Source organism: Clarias gariepinus, chromosome 9, assembly GCF_024256425.1.
Source record: "Clarias gariepinus isolate MV-2021 ecotype Netherlands chromosome 9, CGAR_prim_01v2, whole genome shotgun sequence".
Taxonomy (NCBI): domain Eukaryota; kingdom Metazoa; phylum Chordata; class Actinopteri; order Siluriformes; family Clariidae; genus Clarias; species Clarias gariepinus.
In genome coordinates, this window is record NC_071108.1 from 3,695,434 (window position 1) to 3,709,176 (window position 13,743).

General features: G+C 36.6%; 1 protein-coding gene across 1 annotated transcript in view; it reads right to left on the bottom strand.

The window, feature by feature from the left end:
* myo1f (myosin IF) overlaps positions 1-13,743 on the bottom strand; it is a 40,333-nt gene that overhangs the window by 5,779 nt on the left and 20,811 nt on the right. The window contains exons 11-25 of the mRNA XM_053504014.1: positions 13,054-13,134; positions 12,881-12,967; positions 12,697-12,783; positions 11,460-11,627; positions 10,745-10,830; positions 10,563-10,644; positions 9,750-9,856; positions 9,307-9,405; positions 7,956-8,100; positions 6,574-6,688; positions 4,523-4,692; positions 2,924-3,069; positions 687-833; positions 223-371; positions 58-117 (exon numbers count right to left, since the gene is read on the bottom strand). Coding sequence (XP_053359989.1) covers positions 58-117; positions 223-371; positions 687-833; positions 2,924-3,069; positions 4,523-4,692; positions 6,574-6,688; positions 7,956-8,100; positions 9,307-9,405; positions 9,750-9,856; positions 10,563-10,644; positions 10,745-10,830; positions 11,460-11,627; positions 12,697-12,783; positions 12,881-12,967; positions 13,054-13,134 — 1,729 coding nt within the window. The remainder of the gene's footprint in view (positions 1-57; positions 118-222; positions 372-686; positions 834-2,923; positions 3,070-4,522; positions 4,693-6,573; positions 6,689-7,955; positions 8,101-9,306; positions 9,406-9,749; positions 9,857-10,562; positions 10,645-10,744; positions 10,831-11,459; positions 11,628-12,696; positions 12,784-12,880; positions 12,968-13,053; positions 13,135-13,743) is intronic.

The following is a 13,743-nucleotide window of genomic DNA, read 5'->3' on the forward strand; positions in this document are numbered from 1 at the left end:
ATTAATCTATGGTATAAACAGAAATAATAATAATAATAATAATAATAAACCCTGGACCTCTGTTGTGGGCTTGTCTTCCGCCTCCTTGAGAGGGTTGCATGCTTTTTCTCGTCGGTTCTGTAACGAGATACGTACAATTTATTTAAAATTACAATCATCGTCCCTTTTCATATGGTACAGAGGAATGTCCAAAAGTATTCGAACCCTGAGCGTGTCACTCACTTGCGGTCTTGGGTAGTCCGTCTCCTATACTGATATTGAGAGTTTTTCCTGCGGGTTTGATCTGTGAGTCGTCTCCCTGTCCCCTGGAGAACATGAGCATGCGGCTCCCTCCTCCTCCCCATCCCTCCTTCTTCACGCGAAACTCCAGCCTGTAAAGAATACACACTGGGATTAAGGTTAAGATTACTGCATACACAACACTACGACGGGTTGGACAGCTAACTGACTTAGGCGATGAGGACAGTATATCGGTATATCACAGTATACACTAGTCTAGCATAAAGTCATTTTTTTAAATGCAGTGTTATTAGGGTATCTTTAATTTTTTTTTAATTATGTGTCCAAAAATTATTTTTTAAAAATGACATACTGCACTTTTAACCTAGTTAGCACTGTATAAGAATGGAAGAGAAATCTTAAATAGCTCTGTATGTGTGTGTGTGTGTGTGTGTGTGTGTGTATACCTGTCATTAAAGGACAGTGTGAGTTTGTTCTTGGTCTGCTCCTCATAGCGCTTACACAGCAAGCTCAGAAACTCCGTTTTAAATAAAGACTCCAGCAGGCTGTCGTACTGAGCCTCGTGCAGGATGAAGAAGTCGTCCTGCCTCGTGCTAGAACGATATATAAATAAATAATGTGAAATAAATCCGAGATATGGATGAGGATGAGGATTAAAGCAGTCACTTTCCAGTAAGTCTGCATGTACAGTACTGTGTACCAGCCTCAGCAGCGACCTCATTTCCCCTCTCGTCTGTTCCAACCACTCAGCATTCAGCATCATCAGTATACTAATCACCAGCCTGATCATCTCTCATCATCTCACCTGTGTCTTACTGGGTCATGCCTCAAGTTAGTTGCTTAAAAGTTTTTTTTTTTATAGCGACTGGACTGAAAATGCGAGACAAAAAGTCTGCGAGACAAGAAGCCTGGAGAACTATTCCGCAAGACTAGACTAAAAATACGAGAAGGTCTGGAGATTTGGAAGCAAAATATAAAGAATATGGCTCAAGACCTTTCCACAGTACTGCAACGTCATTCAACTGAGATTATTGTTGAAGTGTGTAGGATTTGACATAGGAAGCATAATGATTTGCACTTCACAAAAACAGATTCATAATATGCTGTTATCCAGAATCACAGTTTAACAAACAAACAAACAAACAAACAAACAAACAAACAAACAAACAAACAAACAACTCCACTTCTACAGGTAACAGTACCTAATTTTAATTTATTAAATTATTAATATTAGCAACATCTATATAATATTATTTTTTATAAATAATTTTTTTATCGTTAAAATACATTTACATTCTAAAAAACGTTCTCTAAGGGTCGTTTCCTAACAGACATGTAAATAAATAGATATAATACAGAAAATGTGCATGCCAAAGGAGACACTGTTAAAACTGATGCAAGTTTCTAATTTCAGCAGTTTTGGAGAGATGATTTTATATGAGCCCCAAAAAATGGCAGTTTTTCAGCATTATACTGTCTTACTTCAAACAATAATCATTAAAATGCTAATTATTCATATTTCTTGAGTATTGATAATGATATTGGTGTACGCTTCTAGAAGCATATGACCTGTTAAAATTGTTGCTTAAGTTCCATGCAAAATTAAGATTTTTTCCAAAAAAAAAAAAAAATCTGTAGTGTTTAACCATGTCAAATTTATGTTGCAATATCTTAAACATTTTGCATTTTAGAATAATACACTTTTTCAGGTTTATGTTTTTTCATGTAAAATCTAAATAGGACAAATTTCATCTGAATCATTGAAAGATTTAAACTCAAAAAGGTTACGGACACTACAGACATAAAAGGGCAAATGTAGCAAATGTGTTTCTTTTTATCTAATAAAAACATAAATGCATATGCATATTTAAAAAAACTAAGCATGAATCAGAAAATTAAGTATTATGAAAATGTTTTTTCTTTTTTATTATGAAGTGTTAGTATTATGAAAAATGGTGTTATATGATCCTATCTGAAAAATTCATTTTTTCATCCACAGTAGGTGAGACACGTTTAAGCGGCAGCAGCGTGTTTTGGCAGAGTGTAACGAGGCGAGGCGGAAACCGGGGCTGATTTCTTCCTAACCCAGTGATATAAATTCATATCGCGAGATTGCACAGAGCCCCTAGATGTGGGCAGTTTTTTTTTATTAATTTTTTTTTTACACAGGAAATCATGAGCACTTAAGAAAATGCATGGCTTTGGAGGAGAAACTAAGCTCTACTTAAAATACTAATTATACAAAGGGACAGAAAACACAACTCTATAGACAGTTTATTAGGTATAGGTTGTCTATTTAAAGGGTTTTTTGATTCAGAGGTAATGTATATGTCAAAAGCAAATTAAATTCAGCTTAACATTTGTATGCATGTGATATTAAAGGTCGCACTTTCAATCTTAGTCTCACTACAGGAACATCACCATCACCTTCTTTTCACGGAAACTTTAATCTAAAAAAGGTTCAGTTCCCCAGCTGTGCGATGGAGGTCACTGCTGTGGATATTTTAACCACCGTTCTTTTTAGACTAGTGATACTTTCACATACTGACGACAAACCTCAAGCCCATGCGCTGAGCAGGAGCCCACTGACATGCAGTGGCTTCGCTTTGGTTTGGTGGGCAACTAGCAAATTCTTTGCAGAAATGACTCAGCGTTAGGTATTTAAACACAGGAAGCTGCTAACCTCAGTGAAACCGAGCGTATGGAGCCGATTTCTAGCTTTCTCTTCAGCACTTCTTTGATCTGGCCTTTCTCTGGACCCTTCTTGACTTTCTCGCGTCCGATCAGGTAGATGCCCTTAGGGGTCAGGATCAGATCCCTTTTAATTGACTGAAAAACAAAGGACAGAAGGAATGAGATGTGCAAATGTATAAGTATATGTATATGTGTATGTATAAACATGACAAGTGATGCATTTGTGCAAGAATTGCAAGAAAATGTAGTTGCTCGTGTCATCCAGCAGAGGAAGCTGTAGAGCTGGCAGAACAAGTGATGTCATTATTGTTGAACATTTGACCGAGGGATGAATAAGAGGCAAAAACAAAAGAAGGGGGGGTTTCCAATCATTTTTACACAGCTTTGCAGGGAATATGAACAAATATAGCAGCTGGAGTTGGAACAGTGCTGATATGACAGACGCACAAGGAGAAGAAGAAGTGGCAACAAAAAAAGAGATGTGATAATGATACAAGATATCTTTTTTTTCTTTTTTCTTTTTTTAACAATTACCCCAAGTACGCCAGAAGTGAATAATCCTGTTTGTGTCAATGACAATACATCCTGAGTTTATGCGTTTATGTAAGCGATGAAATACTAAGAATCATGCCTTTATAGGAAATTAATCAACAATAATCAAGGTCCTTTACCATCTGAAGAGTCAGATTATTTTAAAGTGTTTTATTCCACTTATACAACAGCACTTTGCCAACAACTGCAATTTATTATTACATTTATAGTAGGTTTAATGCATTTTAAGTACATTCAAGTCAAACCGGGACTTTTGATCATGCGGTGTAAAACAACAGTTATCAGAATAAAAACTTAGAGGAGTTCCTGGGAGGCCAGTGTAGTATGATCACGGCTCCGGCGTACTGAGAAAACTTATTATGATTATATAGAGGAAAAAAAGTTTTTACCCCTATAACTGTGTTCAGATATTCTGTACCAGCCAAAATCAAATGTATATTAGATTACTGATGTCATGTTTCTTTTTACATTTTATACTGTTAAACATATGTAACACAAGTTTGTTCCTTTTATGATGTATGTTATAGCAGCTACATTATAAACAGCTGTTCCTTTAGTAACCCGTCTATTTAAAAATAAATCCCTCTTTTAGAATAAATATGGCAATCCCCCAGTTTTAAACTTTTAAACAAACATCTGCATGCAGAAACCTTCACTGTATCACTGTGTTACAACAACACGTTTAATAAAATGAAGCTTGGTTTAATAGCCTCTGTAGTAGGTTAAATCAGTGGATCATAAATGATGTTAATGCAGAAAAACATTACTTAAAAAAGTCTGAAAAAGTCTTACTGTTCACATATTACATATGAGTATTTATTTTACACACTAGCTGTTTGAAATTTAATAATAAAAAAAAAAAAAAAATCTCTTTCATAATAATAATAATAATAATAATAATAATAATGAGAACTTTTATAATACTACTACTACTAATAATAATAATAACTTTTATAATTATAATAACTTTCATAATAATTGATTCAGGTTGGTTGCATGGATTCATTTCAGTCGTTGCTGATTCCTGAGACCTTACCTTAAACCTGCGGTCGTATTTGTTCACCGAGTCAGCAAAGTCGACTCGCTCTCTCTTGGACAAGAACTGACGCAGTTCAGGCCTCTCCTCCATGCCCAGGTAATCACCGACGAAGTTCCTGTTAATGCTATTCCTGCGTCTCTCCTTCGAGTTATAAAGAATATCAGAAGCTAGGAACAGAAAGCACAAAGATAAAGAGAATGAAAGAGATTTTTTAAAAGTATAACATTTAGATAAAATTAATTTCCAAAAGCCAAGTTTAGGAAGTAATATGATCAGTGTGATAATGTACCTAAAGTTGTTTTTAAGGCTTTTATAAAAAAGACAAAAAAAATCACTCATCTGCTTGGATGATTCTTACATTGCAAGTGAATGTTAAAAATATTTAAATTTAATACGTATATCAAGAAAGTGATATATTTATTATATAACAGACTGGTTTTCAGAAGAAAAAAAATAAAATAATAATGTAGGCTGCTGGGTGTTTCATAAAAATTGAAAGGAGCGAGTGTGACAAAGTTATCTAAAAAAAACCTCATATTCTCTAACAGCTGTTTTACCTATAAAACAGCACAAATCTTTATTTAACACTATTGATTATTTTAAAGCAAAGAGTTTTTACACCAAATATTGCGTTTATTTTATTACTCTTTAGATTTTGTTTTTTATAGAAGTTTCCTTTAAGTAGAAATGTTTTTTAAAGACATCTTTGCTTATGGTATTTTCTTTGTAATGCGCCCAAGACGTGTTCACAGTACTGTATGTAAAACTGATGTTAGGTTTTACTGAGTGTGCTGGAGAATATAGTTCTTCTGGTAACTTTGTCACGCTCACTCCTTTCTATTTTCATGCACAACCAATGAGTCTACATTTAGTTGTTTTTTTTATCCACCTGAAAACTGATCTGACATGGAACATGTTGTTTTCTTTACAACAACGCAAATATTCTACTGTAGTGTTATTTAGTTATTAATATTAATGTTATGTTTGAAAATAGTGATTTTTTTTTGTACCTAATCATATAGACATGATAAACATATCTAATATTTGTACTGAACTTTTGCACAGTACTACACACACACACACACACACACACACATATATACACACATCATACATATATATATATATATATATATATATATACTTTTGCCTAGTATATTTATGATAATATAATATTATATATATATATATATATATATATATATATATATATATATATATATATATATGTGTGTGTGTGTGTGTGTGTTTAGTACTGTGCAAAAGTTCAGTACAAATATTAGATATGTTTATCATGTCTATATGATTAAGTACAAAGAAAAAAAACCCTTTTCAATAGGTTCTTTGAACATTTGAATCATATTGAGACAATATTTAACAAATAGACAGAAAATTGTATTTATGATAAGTTTTTTTATGTTATTTTTTTTTTTTTTTTTTTTTTTTTAAGTATAAGAAGATATGTTTTTTTCTGATTGGTTAGTAATTTAACTTTTTCAAGCCTTCCAAGAACATGAAAGGATTTTCCAAGCAAAATCTGAGATTCTAAAACTTTTAATCTTTAAATTTGAGTGTGAAGATTTGTTTCGTTGAATGAATCATTTTAATAAGTTCCTTTTTTTTTTCATTGCTTATTTTTATGATTCATTGAAGTTCTCTTTCATTCATATAAAACACCTTCACTTGGTTAAATGTGTCACATTAACATATAAGGGGTCTTTCTAGGTAATGTTTGCCCTTACTTCACACATATTCGACTCGAGTTCATTATTCTCTGACGAGTCAAACCAGCCGTGATAAACAGGAAATGCCCTGAACTCCGGAGCCTGCTGACCCCTTAGGTTTACACGTTGCATTTCTGCAAAATGCAAACTCATCTGCAGACTGTTCTTGAGGAAGTATGAATGGTTTCATTGCTTGTCACACATCGGAGCATTTCTGTGCAAAATGCACTTTTTATAATAAAATATCTGGGTGAAATGTTCTCACAATGACATTTCAACATCCTGTATCTGTTTCAGGTTTGATGCACTACCAAGCACTCGTACCTTCTTCTCTCATCTGCTCGTACTTCCTCCTGGCGATGTACTTCCTCCATGCTTTCTGAATGGTTCTGGCGAACGTGTCGAACTTCCTCTCTCGCATCTCCTCCAGCAGAAACAGCTGACAGACAAGAAAGAGCGAGTTAAAATAAACTCTGTCTGTGTTACATAACCGAATGCTCAGACTACAGTCATTTCTTATTTATTAATTGTTTCGTCAGTGGAAAGCCGAGTGAAGCGAGTTAAATTTATTTATTTTTATTATTATTTTTTTCATTTTTTGCAAGATTTAGTAAAGACATACAGTAGCACCCAGGGTCCAAAAAGGGAGTAGCAAAAAAGGGAGCCACTTTCAGTTTGGTTTTAAAAGCAGTCGATGCAAAGAGGAAACATAAATTAGGGTTAAGCCAGGTTTAATGTTTGTATATTTCCTATTTTACTTTTTTTTTAACTTGTTTTTATATGCAAAAACATGAATACAGTGGAACCTTGGTTCACGAACTTAATTCGTTCCTAAGTTCTAGTCGTAACTCGATTTGGGAGGAAGTTAGTGTTTCGAAGGAGAGCCGGCCTTAATAATAACACTGGATACTTCATGGCAAAGGCTTGGACGTCACTCTACCTTGCACAAAATTATTTTATCATGAACGAACTGAGCAAAACTGAACTCATGCCTTCGTTCAGCTGATGGCGGTCTCTGAGTCATCACTTTGTAAACAGAGACAAACCGATTTGTTCGTACTCTGGGGGTTCCACTGTATAGTGTTGAAAATTTACATTTAGGCATTTGGCAGACGCTCTTATCCAGAGCGACTTGCATTTTTATCTCATTATACATCTGAGCAGTTGAGGGTTAAGGGCCTTGCTCAAGGGCCCAACAGTGGCAACTTGGCGGTTGTGGGGTTTGAACCTGGGATCTTCCGAACCTTAACCACTGAGCTACCCCTGGCCCAATTGGTAATTGGGAATACAGAGAATTGGTAATATTTTTGGGCGGCTGGAACGGATTATCTGCATTTACATTATTTTCTTTGGGGAAATGCGTTTTACAATATGAAAGTTTCAATTTCATTTCACAGGTACCGCTGTACTCTGAATCGAGGAAAAATTTGCCTATATTTCAGTAGCTTAAATTTGGAATCTGTTGCGGTTTGCAGTTTATTCAATCATGTGTATTTGTGTCAGATATTTAGCTGAAGATATTCAGCTATAACAGTGGTGCTATTTAAAACATTAGATGCACTTTTTTAAACAAAAAACTTTAGACCTTTAGAATTTAGTTGAATGATGCTTTGAGTTAGTTAGTTTTCAAAGTAGGCAGGCAAATATTTTATGTAAAAAAAAAAAAAAAAAGGTATTGATTGAAACGTTTAATGCCACATGCATACCGACTCTGGGTTTTTGACAAAGATCTTAGTGCGGCCCAACTGGTATTGGTCGTTGTCCATGTTCACGGAGCGCAGCAGATGCAGGACGCCCTGCTGTTCGCCCCCACGCCATTGAGGGTACGTCTCTGGGGTCAGGATGGCGTACCTGGGAAACACACCTGATGTTAACACACCTGAACATACTGCACTCACATGTATCAGACATAATACTTTGCGCACTAACATGGAACTTTCCTTCACAAAAACTCCACACTGAGCAAGTCGCATATTAATATATAATAGACTTAATCATATCTTAAACCTTCAACGGCATCCAAGATTCACTTTCTCATTAGTTTCAACTCCTAAAAAAGTTGTAAAAATAATACATTTCAACATCTCGTTCTTTTATCTGCTGCTCAGAAAAATGAAGGGAACTCTTAGTCCTGGTTCAACATGAACGCTATTCATATACTAGGAACTCAGTGTAACTGCGTGCAAGTGAAAAAAAGAAAGCATCACATTTGATTTGCAGGGAAGAAGAGCAGCATGCAGTGATCTTTTTTTTTTTTTTTGTGGTCTGAGGGTGTACCTGGTGTTAAAACAACTCGCGGAAGAGCACAAACAGATGCGTTTGAATATCTGCAAACAAAATTTGGAACGATACTCTAAGAATGGTGAACGTTTCTTAAAGGGAGTCATTACAGGTGGCGAGACACGGATTCATCACTACGAGTCTGAGAGTAAACGACAGAGTACGGAACAGAAACACCCCCAATCACAGATTGAGAAAAAGTTAAAAAGTCAACCATCAGCTGGAAAATTCATCAACGCTGACAGTTTTCTGGGATTCTCAAGGGCCAAAAGTATTGGAACATCATCAGGAAAAATTTTGTTTTGAAGTGTTAAAGCGTCCTCCCTATAGTCCTAATCTCGCTCCATCAGACTTTCACCTCTTTGGTCCCCTGAAAGCAGCCCTACGAACATTCACTTCTGATGAAAGAGTGAAGATAGCCATGCATCCGTGGCTTGCTGAGTTAAAAAAAGATTTTTATGAGGGAGTACGAAAGCTTGTTGACAGATTGACAAAGTATATTAAGAAAGCAAGGATTATATTATTTAGAAATATTATGGATTTGCGTTTTTTTCTAAAAGCCAATTAAAATGAATTTTACAGCCAGAATGCGGATAATTTTTAACTCATATATCCTCAATATATCCTTTTATTTGTATTTATTGTGTTTAATATTTTGCATTTTTTGTTGATTTTTCTTAAATTAAAAAGACTTAAAATGACTAAGAAATGAAGATGCTGAACAAGAGAAACAGAGCTTTACTGTTGGTACGCTTGTTAATAATGTTAAAACATCACCTCTGTAGAAACTTCTTGAAAATTCGGCGGTAGGCGAAGCCAGCTCGGCGCACCCTGATGTTTTCACGCAAACCCAAATACTCCACCTGATGCTTCGCCCTGAAGACAATAATCATGGAGGTGAGAAGAAGAGATCATGCATCACATGCAGTCATTTATCACGTCATGAGATGTCAGATAACACGTCTAACATTTTGGGACTTGGGCTTAAGAGGAATAACACACTTCCTGTAGATGATGGTCATGAAAAAAATTTATCAGCATCAGGAACCTGCAGTAGGAACTCCACTGGCTTTTCCACCAACCCCACATCACATTGTTTTTTTTCCTAGATGGCATTAACCAACCCTAGTGTAAAACCTTACCGTATTAGCCAAGACAAAATCCAATAAAAACAGGATGGCTATGGCTGTGAGTAACGCAGGACTCTCTCTGAGACTCACCGGCTCTCCTCCCAGTCTTTGGGCCTCTTGGTTTCGTTGGGTTTGATGCAGCGGATATAGTGCGGAGTGCATTTCATCAGCGTATCCACCAGCTCGTTAGCCTGCCTCTGTAGACCAGAGATTTATATACAATGACAACCTGCTTTAAGATATTCATCTAAACCACTGAAGAAGAGTCAAGAACACAGAGGAAACCAATGTGGCTTGTAAAGAACGTAAAACCTGAAAAGCACAAGTACAACTGCTGATTTAACATGCTTTTCAAAAATTTGGGTTAATCCAACAGACTTTGTAATGTGACATGCCATGCAAAGAAGGAACTGATGGAAATGTTAACAGGATCTTAATAATCTCATTAATCTTGCATCACCGTTCACTCATTGTGTATACTGTTTTATCCTGTATAGAGGCTAGCGGGGGGCCTGGTGCCTATCCCAGGAGATCCCAGGCGGGGGACATCTTGGATGGGGTGCCAACTCATTGCAGGGCACACACACACACACATGGTCACTCACGCACTATGAGAACACCAATTAGCCTAATCTGCATGTGGGAGGAAACCGGAACACTCAGAGGAAACCCACTATGCATAGGGAGACACAATGCAATGCAAACACCATGCACATAGACTCCGAGGAGGGAATTGAACCCAGAACCTGGAGGTACAAGGCGACAGTGCTAAACACTAAGTCAATGTAGCATCGCATCACTGTTCAATTATTATTTATGCAACATATTATTGGGAAAAAAAATACTGTTTTACTGTTTATTTAAAAACAAATAAAAAAATGATGATATGACTCTTGATCTTACTTTAATTTTCGTACTCGCTGTGGACGGTCTGCCTTTTTTGTCAGTGTTGAGGTTTTCAGGAAACAGGCTGCGGATGAAGTTGCTGTAAAAAAGGAAGAGGTTTGTATGAGTCTTACAGTTTGAAACCATGTCAGATCAGTGACAAAGTCAAGTCGGATAAATTGTACAGTATATACACATACTGTTCGCTGCTCTGCATCAGTGCAATGAGGTCTGTAAAGAGCACATCTCTGTTCCTCTCGCAGAAGCCGTTGACGTCGTATGATACCTGAATCGAATGTACAGACAATGTAAAAGTCTTCTTTTGGACAGAAATATCTTTTATCTTACATAATGTCTAATTTACAGTATGTGTGCACGATACATTATAAAGGATATCAATTTTTAGCCTTGATTTATATCCATATAGATGACTTTCTTTTACATTGGAGGACCCAAAACCAGTAAAAAAAAAAATTCTATTTATATTGCTGTAAGTCTGTCCAGCCAGATTTTGTCAAAGCAAAAATAGCTAAACAGAATTTAATGACGCTTTTGCAGCTGTAGAAAATGTGCCTGAACTTAAACCTGCACCATAAGTAAAATCAAAATGTTGAGAAGTGAAGTTATAAGCGGTTTGGTATGTGTAAGTGTTTTTATAGTAAACTGTGCATGTATCAAACTGTAAATTGATCACTGTACAGAATGTAATGAAACCTTTGCATATAAATTTAAACACGCTGGAGTCGTTTTAAGACAAAACTTCCTCTTTATCCATTAAGCCACGGTGCCGCCAAAACTGGCCTTAGATTTCTATTATTAACATTTTTAAAAAGTAAAGTTGAAAATGCTTTGGAATTCTTGTCTTTGTTACCATTCACAGTCGTTATCTTAATTCCTGAAGGTTGATTTGCACACCTTGCCTGCATAGTGGTGAATAACAAAGCCAGAGCTCCAGTTGTTAAAGTGCTCGTGCGTGCCCACGGCAGCCTGCAGCTTCTGCAGTAGCGTGCTATCGGCCCCCTCTCCCTTGGCAGACAGGGTGGCACATACGTCATCCAGGATGCTCATAATACCCGGCGGGTTCTGGGAAGGAAGTGACACGAGAGGAAAAAGAGAAGTCCATGCAAACAGTTAAAGAATCGTAGACACATCTGCAAGCAAAGTATCTCCGCTACGGACAGTTCAGGTGCTTTGATTTTCGAAAATTAGAGTATTGATAACTTTTGCTTTTGGATAGGAAATGTTTTTGATCGGATTGTCATTACTGAGCATGCAAAAATGTACTAAAGCAGAGTAGGATATCAATAAACCACACTCTCGAGAAGTGCATGATTGTTTTAGCATGAGGTACTGAAATAATGTGCATTGATTTGAGGTTTGTAATCGACCATCATTAATAGATACAATATTCTGCATACATACGAGGGGTATTGAAGTCAAACTGGGACTTGTGATGAAATTTCTGGTGAATGAATTGCGTAAAAACCATTTACAGAAGACTTCAACCACAGCACGGTGATGAGACTCTTACAGTAGCTGCAGGAAAACATCTAAATGGTGCAAACACTTTAAACAAGGCTGTACGTTTGTGAATGATGATCCCGACTGCAGTTGTTTCCATGAACATTCAGTAAGTGAAAAAATCGGATGGATCCACTGGGATGAGTGCTTTAGTGTAGCAGGAGATTATATCGAGAAATAAAGTGAGTTATCACTAAGTGAGCACAATCAAAAGTCCCAGTTTGACTTGAACACCCCTCGTAGTTTTATTCTGAATGGTACTTTAGGATGATATAGAACTGGTTAACGTATATTTGGACAAAAACAGTCTAAATGGTAAAGAATGAGCAAATTGATAACTAACTGATTTCTATAACAGCATGTCCGGATGTGTTTTATTTCTTATCCACTTCATGCATTTCAGTTGCAGTCGCAGTTTTCATTAACGATTAACATGCAGACACGCACACAAAGACAAACCCGTACTGTATGTTAAATAGTGTGGCATTTTTCACACTTCTTCTTTATAAATCATCCGCATCACACCTCGTTAAATGCACGCATCGTTTACCATGCAGACTTGCTTATATCTATATCTATATCTATATCTATATCTAGATATAAGTGCCAGCTGTATATCCTGTGGGCTTACCAGTTTATTTTCAATAAGATCACACACTATTTTGTTGTTAAAATACTCAATAGGACTCCACTTGATCCCCTCCTGGACATATTCTTCCTGTTAGGGGAAAAAAACAACAACAAAATAAAGTCAGAATATAAAGCAACAGATATAAAATGATGTGTAAAGCGAGAGGTCATGGTGCACACAGTACCTGCTCCGCCTTCAGGGTCAGCTCGATGAAGATTTGCTGAAGTTTCTCATTCACAAAGTTTATACAGAACTGCTCGAACCCATTCCTCTGCGGAAGCAATCAGTTCAGTTAGTTTGGAATCTGGCGCTGTAGTTTCAGTATAGAGACTTAAAATGATAAAAAGTCATTTCAACCTGAAAGATCTCGAATCCGTAAATATCCAGAACTCCCACGCTAAACTCTTCGATGGGCTTCTGCATGGCTTTGTTTATGGCCTGTACATTAGGGTGGAGAACACATTCAGTCATTTTATATTTCAAAACCTATTGTTATATATAGCCATATTCAAGTCAAACCGGGACTTTTGATAATGCAGAATAACAGAACACATTTCCTCCTTTATTTACAACTCCCTGTATTTCCCTATATAATCCCCTGCTACACTGATGCACCTATCCCGGACGTTTCACTAGCGCTTGGACACCATCAAGGTAGAAATTTACTCGGTATGATCAGACTGCTTGCCTTACATCTAAAATTGCTGGCCTCCCAGGAACTCCGTTAACAGCCCTGACTTGTAGTTAGTTCAGGACTGTATATGGGATGTGGCAATAACCTCCAGAGTGCCTGTAATGTACAAATGACTGTGTGTACAGTTCCCTTCCATATTGAAATTATCCATCGATATTCATGGATGAGGCGTTCCACCGGCTGAATGTTCACGGGAACGACTGCAGTGGGGTCCGAGCCACCGCTGCCGACCGAGAACGTCATTCACAGACGTTCGGCCTTCTTTAAAATTCAAATGCTTTATTGCAGCTAGGAGTCTCATCACAGAACTGTGCTTAAAGTCTTCTGTAAATGTAACTCAGTATAACACCTTC